This window comes from Cnephaeus nilssonii, assembly GCF_951640355.1.
Source record: "Cnephaeus nilssonii genome assembly, chromosome: 22".
In the NCBI taxonomy this organism is placed as follows: domain Eukaryota; kingdom Metazoa; phylum Chordata; class Mammalia; order Chiroptera; family Vespertilionidae; genus Cnephaeus; species Cnephaeus nilssonii.
In genome coordinates, this window is record NC_137093.1 from 26,596,923 (window position 1) to 26,623,573 (window position 26,651).

The window sequence follows — 26,651 nt, forward strand, 5'->3', positions numbered from 1 at the left end:
AGTGAGCCACCCTGAAGTCCCCTCTGCGTCTTCACGGTTCATGTAAGACTTGCACTAACTCATGTGTGTGTTTCTTCTTTCAGAGCACAGGCCGGTGAGCTGTGGGTCAAGAATGAGAAGGTCATGTGTGGTTACATCAGTGAAGACACCAGGGTAAGATGGAGAAAATGCTTTTTTTAGTTGTTAGTTTCGTTTCCCCATATCATGATGTCTTAAGTCCTGAAATAAGAAACAAAAACAGAGAAACAAGCAAAAACTTGATCATGAATGGCACAAGGCCCTCTGATGTTAGGTAAACTTTCTAACCAGTTCAGGTACCTGGTTTTCCAGCCTCCAAATTTTTAGAAGCAGCAAACATAAAAAGAGAGGGAGTATTAATGCCTGTAAGTTATTTTTATGAAGAAAAAATCAGGTGGACTGATTGATAGATGGCCAGGCATGGCTAGATGGTGATAGGTGGCATGCTCAGTATAGCACTTAGGTGGTGGGTATGTGGGTGGTTGCTGTATGAGTTTAAAAAAACTTTTTTGTACGTTTGAAACTTTTAATAATAAAATAATAAAAAAACACCCCAAATTCTGAATTAAGAATGGCAATGTTAATATGGCTATATTTCTACATAAATATTAAAATATGATAGAAAAAGTTATAATTGACATTAACTAGAATTTTTCAAAGTATCTTTGAAAGAGACTCAAATATAGTAAATGATTAATTCACTTTAAAAAAGGAAGCCAAACAGCCCAATTGACCAATGAACACATGAGAAGATGCTCTATATCATTAGTCATTAGGGAAATGTCAATCGAAACCATACTGAGATACCACCTCAAACTCACTAGGACAGCTACGATAAAAATAAAAATGTTTAAAAAGGAAAATGACACGTGTTAGAGAGGATGTGGAGAAATTAGAACCTGCATACACTCCCGTGGTGAATTAACATGGTGCAGCCACTGTGGAACAATTTGGTGGTTCCTCAAAAGGTTAAATTTAGAATCACCAAATGACCCAGCCATTACACTCGTAGGTACATGCCTGATAGAATTGAAAATATGTGTTCACACAAAAACTTGCATACAAATGTTTGTAGCAGAATTATTCATGTAGCAAAAAGTGGAACCAAGCAAAAATGCCCATCAGCTGATGAGTAGATAAACACAATGTGGTATAGCCATGTAATAGAAGGTTATTCAATAAAAAAAGAATGAGCCCTGGCCGGTTTGGCTCTAGGCTCAGTGGATAGAGCATTGGCCTGTGGACCAAAGGGTCCCGGGTTCGATCCCAGTCAAGAACACGTACCTCAGTTGCAGGCTCCTCCCCAGCCCGGGCCCTGGTCAGGGCTCCTGCAGGAGGTAACCAATCGTGTGTTTCTCTCACATCGCTATTTCTCTCTGTCTCTCCCTCTCTCTTCCACTCTCTAAAAAATCAATGGAACAATATCCTCTGGTGAGGATTAAAAAAAAAAAAATGAAGTGATGATTCATGCTGAACCTTGAAAACATTATGCTAAGTGAGAGAAACCAGTTAGAAAAGGCCACAGATTGTATGATTCCATTTATGTGACGTGTTCACAAGAGACAAATCCATAGAGACACAGAAGAGGGTGGGAGGGAGTAACTGCTAGTGGGTATGTGTTTCTTTTCGGAGTGATAAAAACGTCCTGGCCTTAGTGCTGATGGTTGCATAACATTGTGACTGCTAAAAACCACTGAGTTCACGAAGAATGGTGAGCTGAAACTCTACATCATTGCTTTTTTAATGCGGTCATGCTTTCGTTTATTTCAGGTGGTGTTCCGCTCTACGTCGGCTATGGTTTACATATTTATTCAGATGAGCTGTGAAATGTGGGATTTTGATATTTATGGTACTGTTCCTAAATGCTGGCTGTCACTGCTCATGGGGAGAAGTTTCTGGTTTCTCCCAAGTTGTTGTCATTTACAGTAAGCCCTTGACCTTCTCTAACGATGTGTCCCTGGGATTTTTACAAATCCTCAAATGCTAAAACAGACAGACAGTTTGTACACTGAGTGGCCAGATTATTATGATCTCTGAACGCATAATAATCTGGCCACTCAGTGTATAGCCAATATAATAAAAGGCTAATATGCAAATTGTCCCCTCGACCAGGAGTTCGACCAGCAGGCAGGCCGGCCAACCACCCATGTCCCCTCCCCCTGGCCAGGCTGGCCGGACCCCACCCATGCACGAATTCATGCACCGGGCCTCTAATACACACACACACACACACACACACACTGAGTGGCCAGATTATTATGCGTTCAGAGATCATAATAATCTGGCCACTCAGTGTATATTTTCCATATACTGAATTACATGACCTGTGGCAAAGCGTTAAAAGGTAAACAAAAAGATAAACTAAAGCACAAACACTCATAATGCCAACAGATCTTTAATTGTCCTGTGACTACAGGGTCAAAATCAGAGAGAGACTGACTCTGTGGAACCAACACTGTCTTTGCTATTTTTCATTTCTCGTCCTATCATCCCGGAAATCTCATTTTATTAGAATGACGACACAGTAAGTAGAGAACAGTGAAGGTGCTAGGCGGTGTGGATACTGTGTCCAACACACCAGCTTCATGGCGCACGCAATTTGGGTTTGTGCTTTATAAAATTATCAGTTGCTTTTTTGCTGCGGGTCATCAGAATCACTCAACAACAGCAGGAAGTGAAAATGGTCATTTAGCGAATGCCCAGGGTCCACCTGATCGTCTTCTAACGAACTGCAAGTCTCACTATGAAAAGGATCGTGTTTGGAAATTAGATGGTTCTCTCATTTTGGAGACCCACCATGTTTTCCAGTGGCCAAAGCTCTTTCAATCTTGCATTTTACCCCGAAGCCATGGCCTCTTACTGAGTGAGGTGAATGCTGAAATTGACCCCGTAGAAAGTCTAGGCTGAAACCCCTTTTGTATATCTGGCTTTTATGATCTCGTTTGAGGACACAGCAGAACCCACCTTCTCTCTGGCTAGTCCCACTCCTGTGACTTTACTGAGGGAAGAAATTGTCCGCAGGAGTTACAGCTTGTCCTCACCCTCTTCTTGTTCCCTTTCAGGGGATCTGTATTTTGAGAAAGCTGTGAATGGTTTCCTTGCCGATCTCTTTACCAAGTGGAAGGTATGTTTCCTCTTAGGCACTCAGTCTCATCGAGCAACCGTGATTCAATGCAGATTTAAAAAAACCCACTGTTTCTAATAAGCTGCATTTCATCGAGGTATCTTAGCTACAGCCTAAGTTGATGAGACTCGACTTAATTTACTTCAATCACCTCGACATAGTAAAAAGCATTTATGAAAAACCCATAGTTAATATCATACCCAATGTGGAAAGACTGATAACTTTCCCCCTTAAGATCAGGAACAGTACCAGGATGCCTGCTGTCACCACCAGTACCCAACATTGTCCTACAAGTTCTAGCCAGAGCAGCAATGTAAGAAAAAGAAATAGTGGCCCTGGCCGGTAGCTGGGTTGGTTAGAGCGCCGTCCCGAGATGCCATGGTTGTGGGCTTGATCACCGGTCAGGGCACATCCAAGAAGAAACCAGTGAATGCACAACTAAGTGGAGCAACAAATCTATGTTTTTCTCTCTCTCTCTCTCTCTCAAATCAATAAATTAAAAAAATAGTTAAAAAGAAGTATTTGAGATCACACATGTGGCAGAAAAGAGCATGGAGTCTAGATTCAAATAGACTAGGTTTCAAATTATGGTTCTGCTCTGATTAGCTTTTTTATATTTGAGAATTCAGTCTCTCTGAGCCTCCGCTTTCTTATCTATAGAATGGAGATAATAGTAGTCACTAACTCACAAGGTGTTTTAAATTACCTGCACATAGCCAGGTCTCAGTAGGGTCTGGGTCTCAAGTCTCATTCTCTTTCCTCAGCAACATAGGGAGAATGTCCTCCCTCTGAAGGTTAAAGAAAACAGAAATAGGATGCTTGCCCTCAGAGAACTTACGGATCTGCTGAGGAGATTGGATATACGTATTTGAAACAACAGCTAACCATACATTTATTATTATTATTATTATTATTATTATTATTATTATTATTATTTTAACTATACATTTTAGGGGCTAGGATGTTATTTACTTTTGAGTTTGGACCTGGGAGGCGGGCTCCCTGTTGCAAGCCAAATGTCACGCCATCCGTAAACACTCCACTTCCAGAACATTGATCTCCAGGCTCCACGAGAGTGTTTCTTCTCGCTAGGCCCTAGCCCAGTCCAAAGGGAAGGCATCGCCTTGGCTTCACCCCCTGCCTCTCCAGCAGCCCCCGTCCTCATCCTATGACAGTGATAGGATGTGGGAGTGTCTATGAGTCTGACATCCACCACCTAGCAGTTCTGTTCCCGTTCCCTAAACTGCACGTATGTAGAAATTAGAAAACACTGCCTGGCCGGCGTGGCTCAGTGGTTGAGCATTGATCTATGAACCAGGAGGTCACGGTTCGATTCCAGGTCAGGGCATATGCCCGGGTTGCGGGCTCAATCACCAGTAGGGGGCCTGCAGGAGGCAGCCGATCAATGAATCTCTCTTCTCATTGATGTTTCTCTCTCTCCCTCTCCCTTCCTCCCTGAAGTCAATAAAAATTATTTTTTTAAAAACAACAAGAACACTGACACAGATACAAACACCATGATCCTTAGACACTGGGCTGGTCTATTTCATGTCAAATCAAGAGCTTGGGAGACAGGGACCTATCCTTCTTTTGGTGATTTGCAGTTTTCAAAGCATTTACCACATGCCTGGAACTTTAGGTAACGTGCCCAAGGACACGTAGCGGTAAGTTTCAGAGCCAGGACTGAATCCAACAGTGCTCTCGTCATTGCCTTGTGCAACCTGTGATTACCTGATGTTATCTGAGACTGTGCTACCCACCATGCCTCCTGGAACGGAGAACGCTGTGTTCATGCAGACTGCTTCATGTGGAAGGAACTGGAATAAACTTGAGCCTTCTTTTTCTCTACTCATGCCTAGGAGAAGAACTGTAGTCATGAAGTGACAGTGGTCCTATTTTCTAGAACTTTCTATGATGCAAAATCTCTTGGTGAGTACGTCTTTCTCCTAGTGCTTTTTTGTTAAGCTTCTCCCACCCCCACCCCATTCGTTCCTTACTATCTTCTTTCCCTTTGCACTGCTCCATCCTTCTCACCGGTCCTGTTCTGTGGATGATAAAGTAGCAAATAGCACGGTCCCTTAGCGGGCGCAAGAAGTCCGTGGGCTGTGATTCATCTTAAACCAACTTCATAGACACGTCACGCTATTTCTTTATTTATTTTTGTGATGCCAATGTTCAACCCAGAAGCGTGGGAGCAGAGAAACTGAGTCTCTCTTTTCAATCTGATGTTTGTTTTCTCTGTTGCAGATGAATTTCCCGAGGTAAACCGAGCCTCAATTCGTCAGGACCACAAGGGGCGATTCTATGAAGACTTCTATAAGTATGTTTTGGGTCCTTCACTAGAACCCCCTCTCCTTGTTTTTTGGTGGTTTTCTTTCCTCCCTTTTTTTTTTTTTTTAATTAACCTTTGTATTTTGGAATAATTTTAGGTTTACAGAGAAGTTGCAAACATAATCTAGAGAGTTTCCATAGACCCTTCACCCAGTTTTCCCTGTTAACATTTCATAACCAAGGTACATTTGTCAGAACTACAAAAACATTACTATTCACTAAGTTTCAGGCTTTTCTCAGATTTCACCGGTTTTCCCATTTATGTACCCTGTTGTTCCAGGGTCCAGTCTTGGATACTACGTCACCTTACGACTTCCCAAGCTTTTCGTGGGAAATATTTCAAGCTTGCAGAAAAGAATGAGCAATATAATGAACCCATATACCAATGCCTGGTTTTAACAGTTGTTACCATGCCATATTTGCTTCATCGGTTCTTTTTGTGGCTAAATTATGATTGAGAGTAAATTATAGATATTATAACATTTTGCTCCTCTGCATATCTCTAGAGTAAGGGCATTTCCATGTATAATCACAGTGTAATTACATACATACCCACAATTTCTTTTTTTACCGTAATCACCTTCAACAAGATTAATAATAATTCTATAATATTACCCAATATCTAGTACATATTCAGATTTCCTTAATTGTCTCCAAAACAACTTTTTTGTTTGGTCTGCTTAAGCAATTTCCCCTTTCTTCCCTCTCCTCCCCCACCAAGTGTTGACTTCATGGAGAATCTGAGTCAGTAGTCAGGTACATGCCCTTGACTGGGAATCAAACCCACAGCCCTTAGGTGTGCGGGCTGACCCTATAACCACTGGGCCACACCGGCCAGGGCAAGGCAATTTTAAAATATCTTGTTCGTTTCAGTCTATGTGAATATTGACGTGGTTACATTTCTTTGTTAATATTTGTTAAATGGACTTGACTTTATCACTTGTAATTGTGTGGTAAAGCTCCCCCTAACTTTGGGAATCTCTTCTATTTACTCCTTTCCTTGCAACCCTCTGAGGGACCTGCTGTCCTATGAGTAGTAGTTGACTGATACCTGTTTCATGATGATGCTCCTTTCAGAGTGGTGGTGCAGAATGAGAGGAGAGAAGAGTGGACTTCGCTCCTGGTGACCATTAAAAAACTCTTCATCCAGTATCCAGTGTTGGTGCGACTGGAACAGGCAGGTACTGCATCCACGGGCTAGAAGGTGCAGCAGGGAAGAGGTGTAGGACGAGGCTGGGAGAAGAAGAGGCTCATGCTAGTTCCCCTTCCAGTGCTGTGTGTAGTTTCTGCTTCCATCAGGTTTCTTATCTTTAAAAAATATATTTTTTTATTGATTTCAGAGAGGTAGGAAAAGGGAGAGAGAGATAGAAACACCAACAATGAGAAAGAATCATGTATCAGCTGCCTCTCACACGCCTCACACTGGGGATCGAGCCCGCAACCCGGGCACGTGCCCTGACCGGGGATCAAACCGTGACCTCCTGGTTCCTAGGTTGACGCTCAACCACTGAGCCACACTGGCTGGGCTCAGGTTTCTGTTTCTGGTTGGGTCCAGTGGCTCATTACCTATGCAGTAATTTCCATAATGTCCCCACCACAGCGGAGCCAGGCACCTTCTACTTGCTTCACAAGAGTTTCTCATGCGCTGTCTTCCTTCTCTGTGCCTTTTGCTTCAGAGGGCTTTCCTCCAGGAGACAATTCTACCTCAGCACAAGGGAACTACCTAGAGGCCATCAACCTGTCCTTCAATGGTGAGTGAGGACAGCGGCCGCCGTGAGCAGGCATCCTGCTGACCACCTGACTCTGGCCTTCCCTGTACCGATGCCGAAGACCCAGGCCTGGTTGGTGATGGTCACACCCACCTCCCCCGCAAATGAACTGAAAGCATTAACTCCTGATGGCCAGAGTGTAGCTCTTAGGTCTTCTGTTGGGAACTTCACTTGCTGTTCTCATGTTTCTCAGGGTGACCTCAGAGTAAAGTGCTGGCGGGGTCCCCCTTGGGCTCTTGGTTTTACTAAACTGTATTCTTACTCTTTTTCACCCCAGCCCTCAGCTGCTCCTAGGCAATTTTTTCAATCAACTTTTTAAAATATATATATATATTTTATTGATTTTTTACAGAGAGGAAGGGAGAGGGATAGAGAGCTAGAAACATTGATGAGAGAGAAACATCGACCAGCTGCCTCCTGCACACCCCCTACTGGGGATGTGCCCGCAACCAAGGTACATGCCCTTGACTGGAATCGAACCTGGGACCCTCCAGTCCGCAGGCCGACGCTCTATTCACTGAGCCAAACTGGTTTCAGCACAATCAACTTTTTAAAAAAATTACAGAAGTGACCCGTGTGCCTAGAATTCACAGAGAGGGATATTGAAGGAAACCGCCCCTTCCTGCCACTGTCAGGCTCCCTCCGAGAGAGGCCTGTTAAGAGTGTGGCGGGGTTTCTTCCTGATGTTTGTCCCCACACTCAGGTGTTAGTTTGCAAATACCGAAACCTACTAAATTGGTTTAAACAAAAAGGGGAATTTACTCTAAAGGCACAGGGGCTCAGTGGGGCAGCCGAGAAAGGCCCGGACCCCACGTCGAAGAACATGGGGACCAGGGTGGCTCTGGGAAGCGCAGTGGCAGGAATTCCTAGAACTGGGTTCATCTCCCAGCAACCCCCGCTCTGCTCTCTGTTCCGAATGCCACGTTCCCAGCAGAGAGCATCTGATGGGACCAGCCCCGGGAGGGCATGTGTCTGGCGCCCACCAGCGGTCGGAAGTGACCCTGGTGTGGGCACTTCACTGTGCCTATCACCCTCCCCCGGCCTGCACTCGGGCGCTGGGCATTCTGGAGCCTGGGGTCTTTCATTAACGCATCTTCTGTCATATTTGGATATCACTGCTTTTCCATAGTGAGAATTACACAGGCCAGAAGTAAAAATTAACTTTCCAAATTTGCTAAGTCATCACCAGGTTCTGGCCCATCTCTTTTAAATATTGTCCAAAATTAGTATTTGGTTCTTTTTAAAATATATATATATTTATTGATTTCAGAGAGGAAGGGAGAGGGGGAGAGAGAGAAACATCAATGATGGGAGAGAATCACTGACCGCCTGCCTCCTGCACGCCCCCCACTGGGGATTGAGCCTGCAACCCCCAGCATGTGCCCTTGACTGGAATCGAACCCTGGACCCTTCAGTCCGCAGGCTGACGCTCTATCCACTGAGCCATACCAGCTAGGGCAGTATTTTATTCTTACAAGTTTTAGTACCACCTCATTTGTGGAAACTAATGGCATGAAGTTTGAGCCTATAAGGCTGGCTGCACAAGGCAAGTATCAATGGAGAGAGATGAGCAAAGGCGACGGTGACACAGTCTTGTGTGAGGCAGTTCTTAATGTAAAAGGGGAAAGGCAGGCAGCCGTGGCTGGTTTCTGAAACATCTCCATTGGAGGGTTGATATTTTGCTTCGTTTCCAGTGTTTGACAAGCACTATATCAACCGCAACTTTGACCGAACTGGGCAGATGTCCGTGGTGATCACGCCTGGGGTGGGTGTGTTCGAAGTGGACCGTCTACTCATGATCCTGACCAAGCAGCGGATGATAGATAACGGTAATGCTCCCTGGGTCCTGCTGACTTCCCCTGCTCTGTGCACCGGAGGTCGGGGAGTGTGGGTGATATCAGGGGACAAAAAGTGGTTTGGGAGAAGTTGGGTCATACACAGTTAAGCCCTTTCCCTAATTTCAGATTTTTTTTTAACTGTACACTTTTTTAAAAAAAAAATTGATTTCAGAGAGGAAGGGAGAGGGAGAGAGATAGAAATATCAATGATGAGGGAGAATCATTGATCAGCTGCCTCCTGCAAGCCCCCTGCTGGGGATGGAGCCCACAATCTGGGCGTGTGTCCTTGACTGTAATCGAACCTGGGACCCTTCAGTCGGCAGGCCGATGCTGTATCCATTGAGCCACACCAGACAGGGCCCTAATTTCAGATTTTAATATGTTAGTGTACCCTGCTTATCTCTGAAGGGCATAACTGGTACTCTGAGTTTCCCAAACATATTTGACACTGGGGAACCCTTTTGGGGGTGATGGTTTCAAGGAACCAGTGTCCATCAGCCCACACTGGGAAGTCCTGTCTAGAGCAGCCCTCCCTCTGTGGGGTGCCATGCTTCCCCAACTCGCACCCCGGGCCCCCATTTAATTTGTGCTTCCACAACAGGATGGGGTGGGAAGGTAAATCCCAATTGCCAGCAAAGAAGCCCTGTTAAGTGACGTGGATCGTTTGGCTTTTTACGGAGATGACAGGTTCCTTTCCCTGTCTGGCCTCGACCCTGGTCATGGAGGCCTGGCTGTCGGTGTGACAAATCATGATCTGCAAGGCAGGCAGAGGCTGACTGTCGAGCACCGAATAGTGGCAGGTGTGACAGACTTGGTCACAGGACAGAGAAAGAACAAAATACATCTGTGTGCTTCTTTGCTGCGTAGGCAGAACCAGGGGGTTGTAAATCGAAGCACGGGAAGTTGGCTCTGCCTCAGACCCTCACCCAGTGAGATAACCTCGATAGTAGATTGGCGCACTGATCTCCGCCTCTCCCCGCCTCACCTCTACCCAACCTCTTTTTGTCTTTTTTTTTTTTTTAGGAATTGGTGTGGACTTGGTGTGCATGGGGGAGCAGCCGTTACATGCTGTCCCGCTGTTCAAGGTAATTCGGTTTTGGATTGCTTACCGAAGGCCAGTTTCCAGGGCCGGGGCGGTCTTGAGAATAGTTTTCATTAAAAACAAAAGCTGGGCTGGGAGGCAGGGGGAGGACAGGAGCAGACTGGAGGGCCAATGGGGGGAAAAGGAGGACCTAGACAATACTTTCAACAATAAAGATTAAGAGAAGGAAAAAAAGAAAGAGAAGGGGAGCAGTCGCCTGGCCTGCTTGTTTTCGTAGCTGATCTGTGCTGACCTCTCCCTTGCAGCTGCATAACCGGAGTGCTCCTTGTGATTCCCGTCTGGGCGACGACTATAATATTCCTCACTGGATAAACCACAGGTGGGCGTGATCTTGACTCGTGGCGTGTGACAAGAATTTCAAATAACTTCCTTGACGTTTTCTCTATAGTCTCTTGTCAAGATGTGGAAACCAAAGCTCTAACATTTGCTTAAAGCTTCTCCGTGTACCTGCCCGACCGGCGTGCCTCCGTGGTTGAGCATCGACCTCTGAACCAGGCGGTCACAGTTTGATGCCCAGTCAGGGCCCAGCATCATGCCAAGCATCCGGGTGAAAAATTATTATGGTACAAATAGGTTTATCTCTGCCAAAAGAAGGAGAGTCTAGTCCAGTTAGGAATCAGAGCTAGCACGAACACAATTGAAAGCATAATTAATGTGTTATAGTAATTACAAAAGAAGTCAGCATTGGCGAGACCAGGGAAGCCTGAGACAAAGGCATTCAGGCGGCGGCTGATCCAGGGCTGCGATTTCAGCTGTGTCTTGAGGTTTAAAAAAGAAGGGGGTTTATGCCCTGGCTGGTGTGGCTCAGTAGATAGAGCGTCGGCTTGCAGACTGAAGGGTCCCGGGATCAATTCCAGTCAAGGGCACAGGCCCAGGTTGCGGGCTCGATCCCCAGTAGGGGGCGTGCAGGATGCAGCCGATCAATAATTCTCTCTCATCATTGATGTTTCTATCTCTCTCTCCATCTCCCTTCTTCTCTGAAATCAATAAAATATATATTTTTAGAAAGGGCGTTTGGATTGATGACCCTGTTTCTTTCTTCCACAGTTTCTACACCTCCAAAAGCCAGCTCTTTTGTAACAGTTTCACCCCCCGGATAAAACTGGCCGGAAAGAAGGTAGGTGTCACCCACCAGCAGAGCCTTGGGGACTGGCACACACCCGGGCGGTTATTTTAGTCCTGAGCTACCCCCTTCCCCCAGGGGAATAAACGAGTTTAAGAAATTGTTTTTAGAACTTTTTACAATTTCCCACATTAAATAAATAACAAGACTAATCCCCGTATGTAAGAAATATCTTTGGCAAAAATATGGCCAAAAACTATTTTTAGTTTTTAGTAATAAAAAGAATGATTTTTGTTATGATGCGACCGGTGTGTTCACCCACTGAGACCTCTCAGGTACTGGCAGGGACAAAGACAGGGACACATGTTGCAGCAAAGGGGAAATATGTTAAAAAGATCACATCTTAGCAGGGCATTAAAGAAAGACACTTTCAGACACGAGTGGGGACTCATCTTTTTGCTTACCAAACCAAAGAGGTTTAAAACCTGTTCATAATTATACCCAAAGCCTGTGAAATTGGTGCTTGAGTATCTGGTTCGTGTCCGATTCTTATGAAAAGCAGTTCAGCGTGTGTATGAAGAGCGGTGCAAAAGGTCATGCCATTTGACCACATCATTTTATTTCCGGCCACGTGGTCTAAGGAAATCATTGAGGACATTGAATCTGAATAGACCTTGGTCTAGTGTTGTTGTTGTTTTGAAATATATTTTTATTGATTTCAGAGAGGAAGGGAGAGGGAGATAGAAACACCAGTGATGAGAGAGAATCATTGATCGGCTGCTTCTTGCTCTCCCCCCACTGTGAACTGTGGTTCATAGGTTGACGCTCAACCAGTGAGCCACGCCGGCTGGGCTAGTTTTATTCATAATAGTGACAAGTTGAAAAGAATAAGGAAATGGCTAAATAAACCATGAAATATCCACTCGATGGAATATATTTGCAGCCAATAAAAATGCCACTCTTAAGAGTCTGAAGAGCTGGTCTTGGACTTTGGCTCTGCCACCTGCCAATTGTGTGCCTTTGAACAAGTCCCTTATTCCTTCTAAAATTAAATAGCCTCCCCTGTGAAGTGGGGTCCGGGGGCCCCCTGGGTGGAGTTGTGAGAGCAAACAGGAGTGAGGTGGGAGGAAAGGGCCTGGCAGGGCTGGAGGCCACGGTAGGTAGACGCCTGGCGTGCGCTCCTGCCTTTCCCTCAGTGTGAGGGGCGTGAGACGGCCTCCGCCCTGGGGAGCAGCCGCCGGCGTGCTGTGCCTTGTGGTCAGTCCTACTCCAGCGGGGAAGGGAGCGACTAATTCTCTCTTTATTTCCTCAGCCCGCCTCTGAGAGAGCGAAGAACGGCCGTGACACGTGTGAGTATTTTCCTCCTTTCATCTCTGTTAGAAAGTCAGCACCAAGAGGCTGTGCGCTCACATAAACAGTTCACAGCCAAGCTGGGAGACCTGGGTTCCTAAGCCACCTTGTATATTTTTGTCCTGTCAACTGCAAGATGGATGATAATGATAGGTCCACGGTAGGGGTCAGGGAGAACATTTGAAAGTACAAAACGTACACATGAAGATGGTATTTTAAGAGTGGGATTACAGAAGAATGTGGTACTGCCATCACCTTGCCTTTATTAGTGTTATACTCTTTCCGCATCCTTTGGCATATAAGTCATGTATCTCAACAACCTGATGAATGGTTATCATCCTTTTTAAAAATATATTTTTGTTAATTTTTAGAGAGAGAGGAAGGGAGAGGGAGAGAGAGAAGCATTGATGTGAGAGCAGAACATCTACCGGCTGCCTGCTGCCTGCCGGGGATCGAGCCTGCAACCCGGGCATGTGCCCTGACCGGGAATCGAACCAGCCACCTTTTGGTGCACAGCAGGATGCCCAACCAACTGACCCTCACCGGTCAGGGCCTCTCTCTCTTTTTTTTCCCCAGGGGGAGATGATGATGATGATGATGATGATGATGATGATGATGATCATTATGTCTTGCAGATTTTGATGAAGACCCTCGGAAGGCATCTGGTTGAAGGGAGTTTTGATGACAGTCATGTTATTTGTGTGTTTCAGCTCTCGGGACTCCAAAAGAAGCTGAGAATGCCCTTCCCATCCAAGTAGACTACGATGCCTACGACGCTCAAGTGTTCAGGCTGCCAGGCCCCTCGCGGGCGCAGCGCCTCGCCACCTGCAGGTCTTCTGCCCGATTCGCTTGGGGGTGGACATAAAAACGGCTGGGGAAAATGGGAGGTCCGACGGGGACCTCTATGAGAGCAACCTCGAAAATGTTTTCAATTCAAATAGCCGGGGGCGGGGGTGGGGGCGGGAGTGGGCTGGAGGGCGTCAGTAGGGGAGAAAAGGAGACATATGTAATACTTTCAACAATAAAGAATTATTTTTTAAAAAATTAGCCAAATAGGAGGCATACCATATAGATCATCAGGATTTTGTTTCCAGGTTCTCTGGGTCAGCCATTGTGATAGCTCTGTTTGCTGTGACGTATTGTCCCTAATCGGAGCGCATTCTTCTGCTGTTTACTAGACACGCGGACATCTCATTGGGGATTTTTTAATATATATTTTTATTGATTTCCGAGAGGAAGGGAGAGGAAGAGAGAGAGAGAGAGAGAAACATCCATGATGAGAGAGAATCATGGATCAGCTGCCTCCTGCAGGCCCCCCACTGGGGATCGAGCCCGCAACCCGGGCCTGTGCCCTGACCGGGGATAGAACCGTGACCTCCTGGTTCATAGGTCGTCGTTCAACCCCTGAGCCACGCCAGCCACCGGCCAGGCTCATTGGGGATTGTTGTTATTGGCTTCCCAAGTGGCTTGGGCTGGTGACAGGTTTGAGGGCAGCGAGCGTCCCTTCCTTGGCGGTAACTTGTCCTCTCTCCCGGGCCAGGTCTGTGCGCGAGCAGGAGAGTCACAGTCGAAAGAGCGCCAGCTCCTGCGACGTCTCCTCCAGCCCTTCCGCGCCCAGCCGGGCGCCGCCCGCGGAGGAAGTGAGGAGCCAGGCCTCCGACGACAGCTCCCCGGGCAGGAGCGCCAACATCCTCATGGTCCCCCTCCCCCACCTGCACCAGTATGAAGTCAGCAGCTCCTTGGGCTACACCAGCACGCGAGGTCAGAGCCGCAGCCCGGGCCGAGCTGGGCACAGCTTCCTTCCTGCAGGGAGGGGTGGAGGAGTGGGGGGTTGTGGCCCGATGTAAGGCCACGTTTTAATGATTTCCATGCCAATGCGATGAGTACAAACCACCTGAGCTGTCCGTATGTGTGCCTACGAGGAAAAGCAAGCAGGTTTAGCGAACATATTGACTGTCTCTGCCAGGGTCTGGCCCTCTGATCATCCAAATACATATGTCTTATTGTTCCTCTCACATGCAGAATATACCCACCCTCATCTCCTGCCCTTGACGTATACCAGCTTAAAGTCCAGGGTCTTTAAGTCTAGGCGATCTGTGGTCCTCCCCATCAAAGTGTGGATGTGGCTTCACTGGGCCAGTCATTTGGGGACCAAGACGAAGTATTTAAAAAGTAAACAAGCCCACGGTTTCATTTCTCCCTGGTTTGGTGATTTTACTCATTTCCCTCACTGCTTGGCATGTATAATGTCCTAGATTCTTGTCAGCCTCGGCAGATCGGACTGCCTGGTTCTGGTTCCGTGTGGCTCTGTGCTCTGTCTCCGTGTCTTATCTCTACCATCACCGGCAGATGTCCTGGAGAACATGATGGAGCCGCCGCAGCGGGACTCCAGCGCGCCAGGGCGGTTCCACGTGGGGAGCGCGGAATCCATGCTGCACGTCCGACCTGGGGGCTACACACCCCAGCGGGCGCTGATCAACCCCTTCGCCCCCTCACGGATGCCCATGAAGCTCACGTCCAACAGGAGGCGCTGGATGCACACCTTTCCTGTGGGTGAGTCGGTGGCTCAGGAGAGAGCCGTGGACCGGGCCCTCCCAGGCCTGGTCCGCAGCACCAACCAACCATGTGGCCTCGGTCAAGTATCCAAACTCCTCTGCGTACCTCGTGTCCCGCCCGTAAGATGGGGTAGCCACGCCCACATTGCCTACCCCAAGGGTTCTTGGGAAGACCCGAGGGCACACCTGGGAATGGGCTTTGTCACTGTAGTGAGCGGTGTCGAGCTGAGGGCTTCTGTTCTGTTGGAAAGAGACTGTGCTTTGCCACCTGCTTTCTTTCCTAAGACTGATGGCCCTCGTCCTCGTTCATTCCTTCCTCCCTGCCTTTCTCTGGGTATTGATATTACTGTTGGTTTGTTTGTTTAAAGATTTTTTAAATTGATTTTTAGAGAGAGAGGAAGGGATAGAGAGAGGGAGAGAGAAACATCGATGTGTAAACAGCACGTAGGTCGGCTGCCTCTTGCAGGCCCCCCACCAGGGATTGAGCCTGCAACCCAGGCATGTGCCCCGATTGGAACTCAAACCAGCAACCCCTTGGTGACCAGGACGATGCTCAACCAACTGAGCTGCACTGGCCAGGGCGATAATACTGTTTTGGTTACTTAGTTATGTTCCCTTGTTGTTGTTTTTCCTTTGGGATCTCTGACAACTGTAAAACGAAATTTTTTTCCTCCAAATTCAGTCTGTCCTGTTGATGGGTGCCTGTCCTGAAGGTGACAGTAGGTTTTAGGCAGCTGTGGCTGGAACGCACCTGCAGCTTCCTGGGCGCGTGCCGGGCTGGGAAGGGACAAGTGCACAGAACGACGGGGTTTCTCATGGGAGCCATCCTGCTGAGTGCCTAGAAATGCCTGGTTATTATTACTTATTATTATTATTTCCTTGCTTTAGTGTTACATAAGCCTGCAATGGCTCTGGTTGCTCCGGCTGTAATTGGGAGTCATTCTTTGCCCTCCTGTTCGCTGTCATAATCAGTCACGTGACCTGTTTCTTCCTGGGCCTCTTTCTTCCCATTGCTACCCCCGCTGGCTCCCTTCGCGTTCTCTTGGGAGCAGAACTATTGGTGTTTCTCCCGTGGCTCTTCGCTCTTCTTGCTTCTGTGCTTTTCCTCCAAGCACGCGACACGCAGCCCTTGACCGAAACAGTATCTCCAAAGCTGCGTCCTCCTGCCCGCCCGGGCCTCTCATCGCCCAGGCACCCCCTGGCCGGGCTCCCCAGCCGTCGCCATCCTCGGAGGTTCCTTTCTTTCCCACGCTCGTTTGGCGGTCTCCTGCAACTGTCTTGCCTCTTGCACGCCTGGGGTCTCACACGGATCCTCTCTTCCACCCAGACATCCTCTCCTGCGGCCCCTGCTGACTTGAATGCTCTGAAACTTCTTTCTCTAGGAAGAATTTTTTAGCAGACTTGACTAATTCTGATGATCTCCTACTCGTCTTTATTGCGCTTATGTATCTTCTGCTTCTTCGAGTCACAGCTGTTGCTATCTTATATCTTAGTCGAGTCGTTGGTGTTTTTTTTTTTAATCGTATTTTTATTGATTTCAGAGAGGAAGGGAGAGGGAGAGAGAGAGAAACATCAGTGATGAGAGAGAACCATTGATGGGCTGCCTCCTGCACACCCCACACTGGGGATCGAGCCCACTAGCTGTCGGGTGGGGATGATGCTCAGTGGGTCTTTGTCTGGGTAGGACCATCCGGAGAGGCCATCCAGATCCATCACCAGACCCGACAGAATATGGCGGAGCTGCAGGGCAGCAGGCAGAGGGACCCCGCCCACTCCTCTGCAGAGCTGCTGGAGTTAGCCTATCATGAAGCTGCCGGAAGGTGAGAACGTGCGCAGGGCTCCGGACGGTACCCCGAGACCACCCTTCGGCACCCAAGACGATGCACAGAACAGACCGCTGGCACAGCGTCACGTTGATGAGACTGAAGAGCCAGTGTGAGATCGGGGTCAGCGTCACTCCCTTCAGCGGGCCACGTTCAAAGCAAACAGCCTGACGTTGTTGCCAGAAACGTTGCCCAGGCCCTGCTTTAGCTGGAGGTGTAATTCAGAGCACCGTTTGTAAACCTCAGACGTGAATGTCTCCTAGTCCTTGGTCAAGGGTGACAGGGGGTCCGAGACCGGTGGTGCTTGCTGTGTGTTTTGGGCGGGCAGGCTCTGACTTTTGTCATTTTGGTCACTGAGAAATTTCCCTGCCAAGTTTAGGATAAATCAATGCTAAAAAACAGTGGAAATCGAGGTCTGTGCTTTTTAAAAACAAGCCTTTTTGAACCAGAATTCTGAACGTGTTACAGGCACCCAAAGAAGCTCGGTCCAGGAAGAAAGCCATTTCAGCCTTGGCAAGCTTGAGTCCGGGGTACGCCTGGACTCACTGTGAGGCTTTAGGCAACACTTTGCAAAGAGCGGAGTTCGACCCCATTCACTCACCTCAGCATCCCCCGGGGTGGATGAGGGATGCAGATGGGATGTGACCATCTCTACCAGATCAGCTGGCTGCCTCTATTCGAGCGCCTCACATCCTCCTGTCGGTGTGAGCAGGGGAGGCTTAGAGCAGAAGGGGCAGGCGGTCTAGCCTGGCAACAGCAGGGAAGGTGCCAGGGCAGGAGGGGCTGGTCACAGGAGGCGGGAGCTGGCACACAGGCCATGCGCCGCGGCCTGGGAGCCTGGGATACGGATCCCAGCAGTTGCCAGCCTGTGTGGCTGGATACCCAGTCCTGTTTTTGATGAGGACCCCCGGGATGCAGGGTGAGCAGGATAAAGGCGGCCGCGATCTGCACTAAGCCCGGTGGCTGGGCTCTGTTCCCTGCAGGCACAGCTCCTCCCGCCAGCCTGGCGACGGCACGTCCTTCTTGAACTTCAGCGGGACGGAAGCGCTGGCTGCCAGCCTGCTTAGCAACAGCGGTGCAGGTAACCAACCGAGGCGGCGCCAGAGCCGGGGTGCTCGGAGCAGGCTCACCCGGGGACCAGAAAGGAAGGGCCGCGTCTATTTTGGGATCATGTCAGCCACCATTTGGGGTGACCTATTTGGAAGCAGTGCTTTAGAATGCATGGAATTATAAATGGGCCGCACGTTACATTTTTAGCCGGGAACAGGCTGGTCAAGCCGCATTTATCACCGGTCTGTCAGTGAGTCGTGACCGAGGACGACTTACGAGCTTGGCGTTAAGGGCGGCACCAGGGCCGGGGCAGGAGAGAGCTCTGCTCCCAAGAGAGCTTTCCATGGTGTGTGTGTGTTGGGGTGGGGGTGGGGGCGAGCCCCCCTCCATAAAAACAACTAGGAGAGGCCCAGAGGGGAACAGTGTGGTGTATTTTGTCCTCTTACTTCTTTGCATTTCTTGTGCAGCCCGTGTGGCTCAGTGGTTGAACGTCGATCCCTGAACCAGGAGGTCACGGTTCAATCCCGGGTCAGGGCCCATGCCAGGTGGTGGGCTTGCCTCTGTCCGGAACATGCTTTTTCTCTTTCTTCAACCCCTGGTTCTGCTTGGGAAATGGCAGCTTCGTCTTGATGAATCAGCTCCAGCGACGCCCCTCCCGTGCAGCCCTCTGGTGCTCCTGCTCCTCCCCAGGCCTTCCCAGGAGCTGTGAGGCATGTTCCCACAGCGCTTCACACGCATGACCCCGTTGTCCCACTTGGCGCGTTCTGATCCCATCGCTTCTGTGTTTGTCTCCCCACTAGCCTGAAAGAGCTTGTCTCTGCTCGTCCCCACATTGTCCCCACACCCGCACACGTATTGACAGGTGAACATACACTTCCAAGACCAAGCTGCCATATGTGAGAAGCATCTGAATGACCCACAAAGTCATTCACATTTGTCTGCGAGTGTTCAATTACCTAAATATGTTCTAGAATGTTTAGCGTCTTAGAGAAGGCGTGGGCACCTCGGCGGGTAATATAGTCTGGGTGATGTATGGGTAATGTAGTGAAGTAGGGTCATCCTTACTCTTGCCCTGTCCCTTTATGTCCAATAGCATGTGTTTTCAAAGGGGTCAGGGGTCAACAGGAGGTGGTCTGTAGCAATGGCCTCGCATGGGACTTGAACTCCCACCTTTGATTTTGTGCTTCCCGGTCAATCGTGTCAGCCAGCCACGGACAGGAATGCGATAAAATCGTTCTGTGTTGCCATGTGCAATAACCAGTTCATGTCAGATTTACCTTCAGGATCGATCTAGAATCTTACCATCTCTCATCATCTCCACCACTCCTCGCTCGGTCCAACGTGCCACCCATCATCTTTCGCCTGAATTAGCTCAGAAGCCTGCTCACTGCCCTTCCATATAGAAACGTCAATGATGAGAGCTAGTCATGGATCGGCTCCCTCCTGTACAACCCACATGGGGGATCGAGCCCGCAACCCGGGCATGTGCCAATCCCGGGAATCGAAGCGTGACATAGGTCGACGCTCAGCCTATGAGCCACGCCGCTGGGCTGGATCTTTCCTTTTTGGTGTTGTTTATGATTGTATCTCTAGAGTGTAAAACGGTTCCTGGCACATATCCGGTAGCTGAATGAAGGCTGAAAGCCTTCTGAGGTCAGCTTTCTCTCTACTGAAGGAATTTCTTCTCTCTCTTAAAACCTTTAGCATTTATTCTGGAACAGTGAACTGGATTCCTCTCCTCACAGCATCGGACAGCCTTTTTCTGCCTTGCTTGGTTTGGAATCGACTCCTTTCAGCCATCCTCAATCCCCATAGATTGCTCTCTTCATACCCACTAAACTCTCACCGTTCCAGAAGTGTTTCTTGAACGCTAGGCACTATGCTAAGGCCTGAGAAGAAGCCAAATGATTCGGGCCCCGATTCTTCTCCCCTCAGGGAGCTCTGGCTTGGGATTCTGTTTGAAGCAGTTCCATGGGGGGTAGCAATCATGAAAGTAAAGCCCTCGTCCTGGGCAGTTTGGCTCAGTGAATAGAGTGTCGGCCCATGGGCTGAAAGGTCCTGGGCTCGATTTGGGTCAAGGGCACATATCTCAGTTGCAGGCTCGATCCCCGGCCCTGGTCAGGGCGCATTTGGAAGACAACCAATCGATGTGTCTCTCACATCAATGTTTCTCTCTGTCTCTCCCCCTCCCTTCCACTCTCTAAAAAAAAGAGAAAGTAAAGCCTTCTTCCTTATCTCTGCTCATCCCCACATTGTCCCCACACCCGCATGAGTGGTTCCAGTGGTACCTTGTGGTTTGAACATGTGATCTACGACCAGAACCAAGTTCCCAGCCCGACTCCTCATGACCTTTGGCGTTTGGCCCTCAGCCTGGGCTAAGCCTCACCTGTGTAACGGGCATAAAGGCCTTCACCTCCTCCCCGCCTGCCCACCTGCCTCAACAAGTTGCAGCGATCAAAAGTAGATCGGGTTCCTTGAGGGCAAAATGTCACATTGGGTTCTCGTTTGGGGACAAGGCGGGGTCTCAACAAACCGCTAGTTAACATTTCATTCATTAAAACACAGACGACCTCATCCGTGACCTCCCCCTCTCACCCTGGGCTTGACAGTCTGCACCACCTGCAGGCACGCAGGCGTGACTCAGATTTTCTCCTCGCTTGGACTGAATTCTAGCGAGTCATGGTTCCCAGGAGGTGTCTCTGTGGGTCTCCCTCCTGGCCCCGTCGGGTTTCATTCTGAGCTTTGCTGGCTGGAGCCTGGCACCTGGGCCATTCCCATGTTTTTCACACGCGGCCCAGCAGGGACCATGTTGGTGGGACTGGGCAGATAGTTTTCAGCTCTCTGCTTCCTTTTTTTAAAAATATATTTGCCCTGGCCGGTTTGACTCAGTGGATAGAGCGTCAGCCTGCAAACTGAAAGGTCCCAGGTTCAATTCCGGTCAAGGGCACATGTCCGGGTTGTGGGCTCGATCCCCAGTGGGGGACTTGCAGGAGGCAGCTGATCAATGATTCTCATTATGGATGTTTCTATCTCTCCCTCTTCCTCTCTGAAATCAATAAAAGTATATTTTAACTATATTTTTTTATTGATTTCATGTTTTGAAAGGGACATTTAAATATTTACATGTGTGTCTTAAAATGAGTTCTATTACATTTCAGTTGCATTTCAAAGATTCTTTCTGTTTTTCTTTCAGCCTGGTTATAGGTGCAGTCATGTGTGTTTTCTCCTCAGGTAGTGAGCTTTGATGTCTTACTTGAAACAGCCATGCTTTGGGGAAGGACGAAATTTAAATAGGTCATTTTATGCTTGCTAAAGATTACTTTTATGCTTGCTAAAGATGGCTTTACTTCGTTTAAAATGACTTTGAAATACGTCCCTTTTCCTACTGTAAGTGGTAAGCTGCTTTTTGCAAGGTCTCAGTGGGCAAAGAATAGTATTGATAACCTCAGAGTCGCGTTCTGGCTCATTCCCAGGTTTTAGAGTGATCCTTTTCCTTTGATTGACTCCTTTGTGCTGTTGGAAATCCTCAGCACTTGGTTTACATCTTTATTTTTAGCTCTAGTTTTGGGCTTTTAAAACCATGACTGGTGAGAACTTTTTTGGAAGAATGAGCCTCATTGAAACCAGCTGTTTTCCTCTTTCCATAGGGATGAACCCCAGGACCCAGAATAAGGATTCTCTGGAGGACAGTGTCTCTACCTCTCCAGACCCAAGTAAGAGGGGCGGCTGGCTGGGGAAGGTGGGAAGGAGGTGGGGGTGTGGGGTGGTCCATGCACGAGGAAGCAAGAGGGGGCCCTGCGGGAAGAGAATGGCCTGGAACCCCACATGGCTCCGGGGTACCAGGAGGCAGTGTGGTGAGGGAGGACTCTGTAGCCTCTGGGATGGAAAGTGAGAAGGGCGTGGCCAAACGACCTGTTCTGAAAGGTGGTTCAGAGGAACGTGGGAGGGGTAACAGAACTTTCATGAGGCTGTTGGGCCGGTCTAGAGCTGGCCTTAGCCCTTAGGTACCTTAGTGATGGCTTGGGGGGAGAGTTGGAAAGAAGTAATGAGAGCTGGAACTATGTACACGCCTGTAGCTGGAAACGTCTGACTGAGTTGCATTTGTTCTGATCATCCTTTTCTACTGAAGTAGCTGAACCACTTACCATAGCCGACCCTTGAATACCATGAGGTTCGGGGCCCTGACCCCTGTGTGTTGACAATCCACATATAACTTAAACAATTTTTTTATTGAGTGATTGATTTTAGAGAGAGGAAGAGAGGGAGGGAGAGAGAAAAAGAGAAGAGAGAGAGAGAGAGAGAGAGAGAGAGAAACATTGATCTGTTATTCCACCCGTCCCATAGCCTTGGCGGATTGGGACAGCCCTCCAACCAACTGAGCTACCCGGCCAGGGCTCTGTTTTGAGTTCTTGAAATGTTAATGAGTTAACAAGACTGCATAGTCAAACTCATAGACTCAGAGAGTGGCATGGTAGTTGCCAGGTGCTTAGGCAGGAGGTGGAAATGGGGTGTTGCTAGTCCGTGGACATGAAGTTTCAGTCACACAAGATGAGTAAGTTCTAGAACTCCGCAGTACGGCATTGTGCCCAGATAATAATACTGTGTGGTACGCTTAAAAATGCGTAAGAAGGTGGATCTCGTGTTCAGTGTTCTTACCATAATAATAAAGTAAAATTGAAACAAACAAGCTAAACATCAGCCCAAGACCTGTGTGGCTCATGGAGTTGGGCTGATCGTAGGTCAGATGAGATTCCCCAGGGCAGCGGTGCTGCGTGGGGCATATTTCCTGCTCTGACTGAGCACGCGGCCCTCCTGTCCTGCAGCCCCGGGTTCAGTGGGATCCCTTGCGCTGGTCAGGGTGTGTCTACCTGCTGGAAAGGCGCCTGAGCAGAGGGTTCTGGTCCGGTCACCGCTGGGAGGTCAGGCTTGGCCAGCTGTGTAAAGGGCTTGGTGGACACATCCAGCTGCCCCGAGGAGGCAGGGTGAGGGCTGCTCAGGTAACGGCAAAGCACGCTGAAGGACACAGTACTGTGCAAAGAAGCTGTATTAGGGTCTCGCCCGGGGTTCAGGGGCAAAGGCGTGGGGTGTTTCTGTGTCATATCGCTCCTTTGTACAGAGACTTGGAAGATAGTCTTCACTTCAGTGACTTAAAGAAATAGCCACTCTGTTTACCTTAACTCATTGATGCTCCTCTGGGGGAGGGGGTGCTGTCCCCGGGGGACACGTGGCCATGTCTGCAGACATGTTTGGTTTTCACAACCAGGAGATGCCATTGGCGTCTAGTGAGTAGCGTCCATGGTGCTGCTCCACATCCCACAATGCACAGGGCAGGCCCCCCACCCCCCAACACAGAATTATCCAATGTGAACACCTCAGTCGTGCCGAGGTGGAGAAACCCCACTTTAACCAAAGAGCAGGCAATTTGGGGGCAGACCCCTGTGGTCAGGCCCACGCTACCTACCCATTGAAGCTTTCCTTTCTAGGTTGTTCAGCTCAGTCTCATACACTTCCGGCCTTATAACGGTCCCAAGCACCCTTGACTTCTCTTCCTGCCCTTTTGGATCTGTGACTTATTTTTGCAATTCCGAAAGAACTAAATTCTGCTACCGTGTGCCGCTTGCTCCCAAACGCAGCTGAGCTCTCCTCCTCGCTCCGCCAGCCCCTCTGCCGGCTCAGGAGGCTCGGCCTCGAGCCCTCTCCTGCTCTGGGGACGTGATTCGCTTGGTTCGATGCGTACCCCTGCCTGCCCCGCAGTAACCTCCTTGCCATCACAGCTTAGAGCTCACAATCAGCAGAAAACGAAGAATCAGCTCTGAATCCCGTTTGCATGAGGGGATTGAATAAGCAGCACGCGCATTGCATTGTCTAACAAACTGTTTCTCTCTTTCTCTTTCTCCCTCCCCATCCCCATGCCTGGAAATTCTGTCACCTTTTACCGTGAACTCCCCCCCTCCCCTCCCCCCTCCTCTGGCTCCCCTCCCTGCCCGCCACTATCCACGCTTGCCGTGGCGACCACACGTGCCTCCCCCGTGGACACGAGGCAGTTCTGACGCTGTCTGCCCCCCCTGTAGTGCCAGGCTTCTGTTGCACAGTTGGAGTGGACTGGAAGTCTCTCACGACTCCGGCGTGCCTCCCCCTCACCACCGACTACTTCCCTGACCGCCAGGGCCTGCAGAACGACTACACCGAGGGCTGCTATGACCTCCTCCCGGAGGCGGACATGGACAGGTGCGTGTCAGGGGGCGGGTGTTGGCGGGCAGTCCGGGCATGGCCAGGTGTGCGTCAAAACACTGAGGTTTCAAACCCGTGTCATCTTACACTTAGGAAACGTTACGATGCAAGAACTGTTCATTTTTCTTTTTTAAAAGAAAATACTTTTATTGATTTCAGAGAGGAAGGGAGAGGGAGAGAGAAACATCCATGATGAGAGAGAATCATGGATCGGCTGCCTCCTGCACGCCCCCTACTGGGGATTAAGCCCACAACCCCGGCAAGTGCCAGGACCAGGAATTGAATGAACCCTGACCTCCTGGTTCATAGGTCGATGCTCAACCACTGAGCCACACCAACTGGGCTCTTTTTCTTTGGAGTTCTGTTGACCCGCCTCCTTTAACCATCTCCCCTCATTGATCCCTTCTCGTTTTCTGTGACAGTTGTTGTGATTTTCTTTTCTAAGATTACTCATTTGGGCATCCAATTACCTGCCTTCTTCTTCCACCTCTGGAACTGATCGTTTATCCCAGAACGGCTTTATAGACTGTTGGTTTTAGGAACCACCGTGGACTGGTTATCAGGGCTGGCTTGTGGGGTTGAAGCGAAGGAACGGATGGGAGTGTGGACTCCGAGTGTCGCCCCGCCCTGGGCTAAGCATAGGCGTGCGAGCAAGCGTTTGCTTTTTCAGGAGGGACGAGGAGGGTGTGCAGATGACGGCCCAGCAGGTGTTTGAGGAGTTCATTTGCCAGCGTCTCATGCAGGGCTACCAGATCATCGTGCAGCCCAAGGCGCCGAAACCCACCCCCGCCCCCCCACCCCCGCTGAGCAGCAGCCCCCTGTACAGCCGAGGTGAGTTCTTCTCCTGGGACTTACATTTTTTCTTTTTCTTAAAAAAAAAAACAACACAAAAAAACATATATATATATATATATATATATATATATATATATATATATATACTAGTATGTAAATTTTTTAATACATTTTTATTGGAGGGTCCAGGACTCTTTAGTTCACAGACCGAAGCTCTATCCACTGAGCCAGACCGGCTAGGGCTGTATTTTTCCTTTTCTACTAAATTTGTGCAAGTAGACTCTCAAGATGGTAGGGAATAGATACATTTAGGAGTAATTATTTTTCTTTTCTCTTTTTCAAATATATCTTTATTGATTTCAGAGAGGAAGGGAGAGGAAGAGAGAGATACAAACATCAGTGATAAGAGAGAATCATGGATGGGCTGCCTCCTGCTCACCCCACACTGGGGATGGAGCCCGCAACCCGGGCCTGTGCCCTTGACCAGGAATTGAACAGTAACCTCCGGGTTCATAGGTTAACGCTCAACCCCTGAGCCACACCAGCAGGGCTATGAGTAATTGTTTTTCAACACAAAAATATTTCCCCTAAATTTTACTTAACAGGAGGAATAGAGTCTCCACTAGGCACAGACTTACCCTAAAACTCTCCTTTGAAGGACGAGAATGGCCAAGTTCAGGAATGGCACAGCCTGGCTCGGGCAGCACCTCAGCTGAGCCGTGCCTGAGATGGCCAAGTACGCAGTGACTATTCTAGACCCAGACACTTGCATTTGTTTCAGACACGGGGCCTGACACACAGCAGGTTCTCAAATGTCACCTAACCCTGAAGTTTATACTTCCTTTTTTTTTTTTCTCTTCTGGATTCATCTCTTGTTCATCACTGATGCTTACTGACTTGGAGCAAGAATGGGAGGGTCATCCGTGAGTGACAGGGGCTAATCAGTGGCAGAGACTGGGTGACGCCGGCTGAGTTGGAGCCAGGCGCTGGAGGGCCCTTCTAAAGTAACAGAGGCAGAGAAAATCAGTGCGGGTGCCGGAATCAGAAAGCAGCGGTCACTTCCTGGAACAATCGATGAGCAGCCATTAATCTTCTGCTCCCTCCGGAGAGCTAATGAGACCCCCTGTTCCCCGAACCACCAGCTCAAAATCTCCGCCCGTCTTTGGCTCCATTAAGCCGCTCCTGGCCAGAGGGTCAGAGAAGTGTGGTTTTGTTAGAGGGGGCTCAGAGGTCACCCTGTCCAGGCCCCGTTGTTGATGGCGAAGCCTCAGACTCCCTCTGGATTTTCCTTGAAAGCCCCTGTGATATCTATCACGTGTTGCCTTCTTTTCCTGTTCTGGACTCTACTGAATAGGAACCTTTCTGAGTACCGGGACTATTTTAGCTTCATTTCTTTTTTTTTTTTTTTTTAGCTTCATTTCTTAAAAAATATAGATTTTTATTGATTACAGAGAGGAAGGGAGAGGGAAAGATAGAAACACCAGTGGTGAGAGAGAATCATGGATCAGATGCCTCCTGCAGGCCCCACACTGGGGATCGAGCCCCGAACCCAGGCATGTGCCCTGACCGGGAATCGAACCCTGACCTTCTTGGTTCCTAGGT

General features: G+C 48.9%; 1 protein-coding gene across 6 annotated transcripts in view; it reads left to right on the forward strand.

Annotated features, from left to right (window-relative positions):
* DEPDC5 (DEP domain containing 5, GATOR1 subcomplex subunit) overlaps positions 1-26,651 on the forward strand; it is a 67,618-nt gene that overhangs the window by 12,008 nt on the left and 28,959 nt on the right. For 4 of the 6 annotated variants that reach the window (XM_079763035.1, XM_079763039.1, XM_079763034.1 and 1 more), the window contains exons 8-27: positions 84-153; positions 1,789-1,867; positions 3,081-3,142; positions 5,002-5,071; positions 5,390-5,462; positions 6,551-6,654; positions 7,150-7,224; positions 8,937-9,071; positions 10,104-10,165; positions 10,428-10,501; positions 11,230-11,299; positions 12,558-12,594; positions 13,306-13,426; positions 14,136-14,356; positions 14,945-15,148; positions 16,835-16,970; positions 17,957-18,054; positions 21,671-21,736; positions 24,095-24,251; positions 24,925-25,085. In XM_079763035.1, the coding sequence (XP_079619161.1) occupies positions 84-153; positions 1,789-1,867; positions 3,081-3,142; positions 5,002-5,071; positions 5,390-5,462; positions 6,551-6,654; positions 7,150-7,224; positions 8,937-9,071; positions 10,104-10,165; positions 10,428-10,501; positions 11,230-11,299; positions 12,558-12,594; positions 13,306-13,426; positions 14,136-14,356; positions 14,945-15,148; positions 16,835-16,970; positions 17,957-18,054; positions 21,671-21,736; positions 24,095-24,251; positions 24,925-25,085 (2,075 nt within the window). Of the gene's footprint in view, positions 1-83; positions 154-1,788; positions 1,944-3,080; positions 3,143-5,001; positions 5,072-5,389; positions 5,463-6,550; positions 6,655-7,149; positions 7,225-8,936; positions 9,072-10,103; positions 10,166-10,427; positions 10,502-11,229; positions 11,300-12,557; positions 12,595-13,305; positions 13,427-14,135; positions 14,357-14,944; positions 15,149-16,834; positions 16,971-17,956; positions 18,055-21,670; positions 21,737-24,094; positions 24,252-24,924; positions 25,086-26,651 lie in introns of those variants that run through there. The other 2 variants (XM_079763038.1, XM_079763036.1) reach the window with 2 other exon arrangements.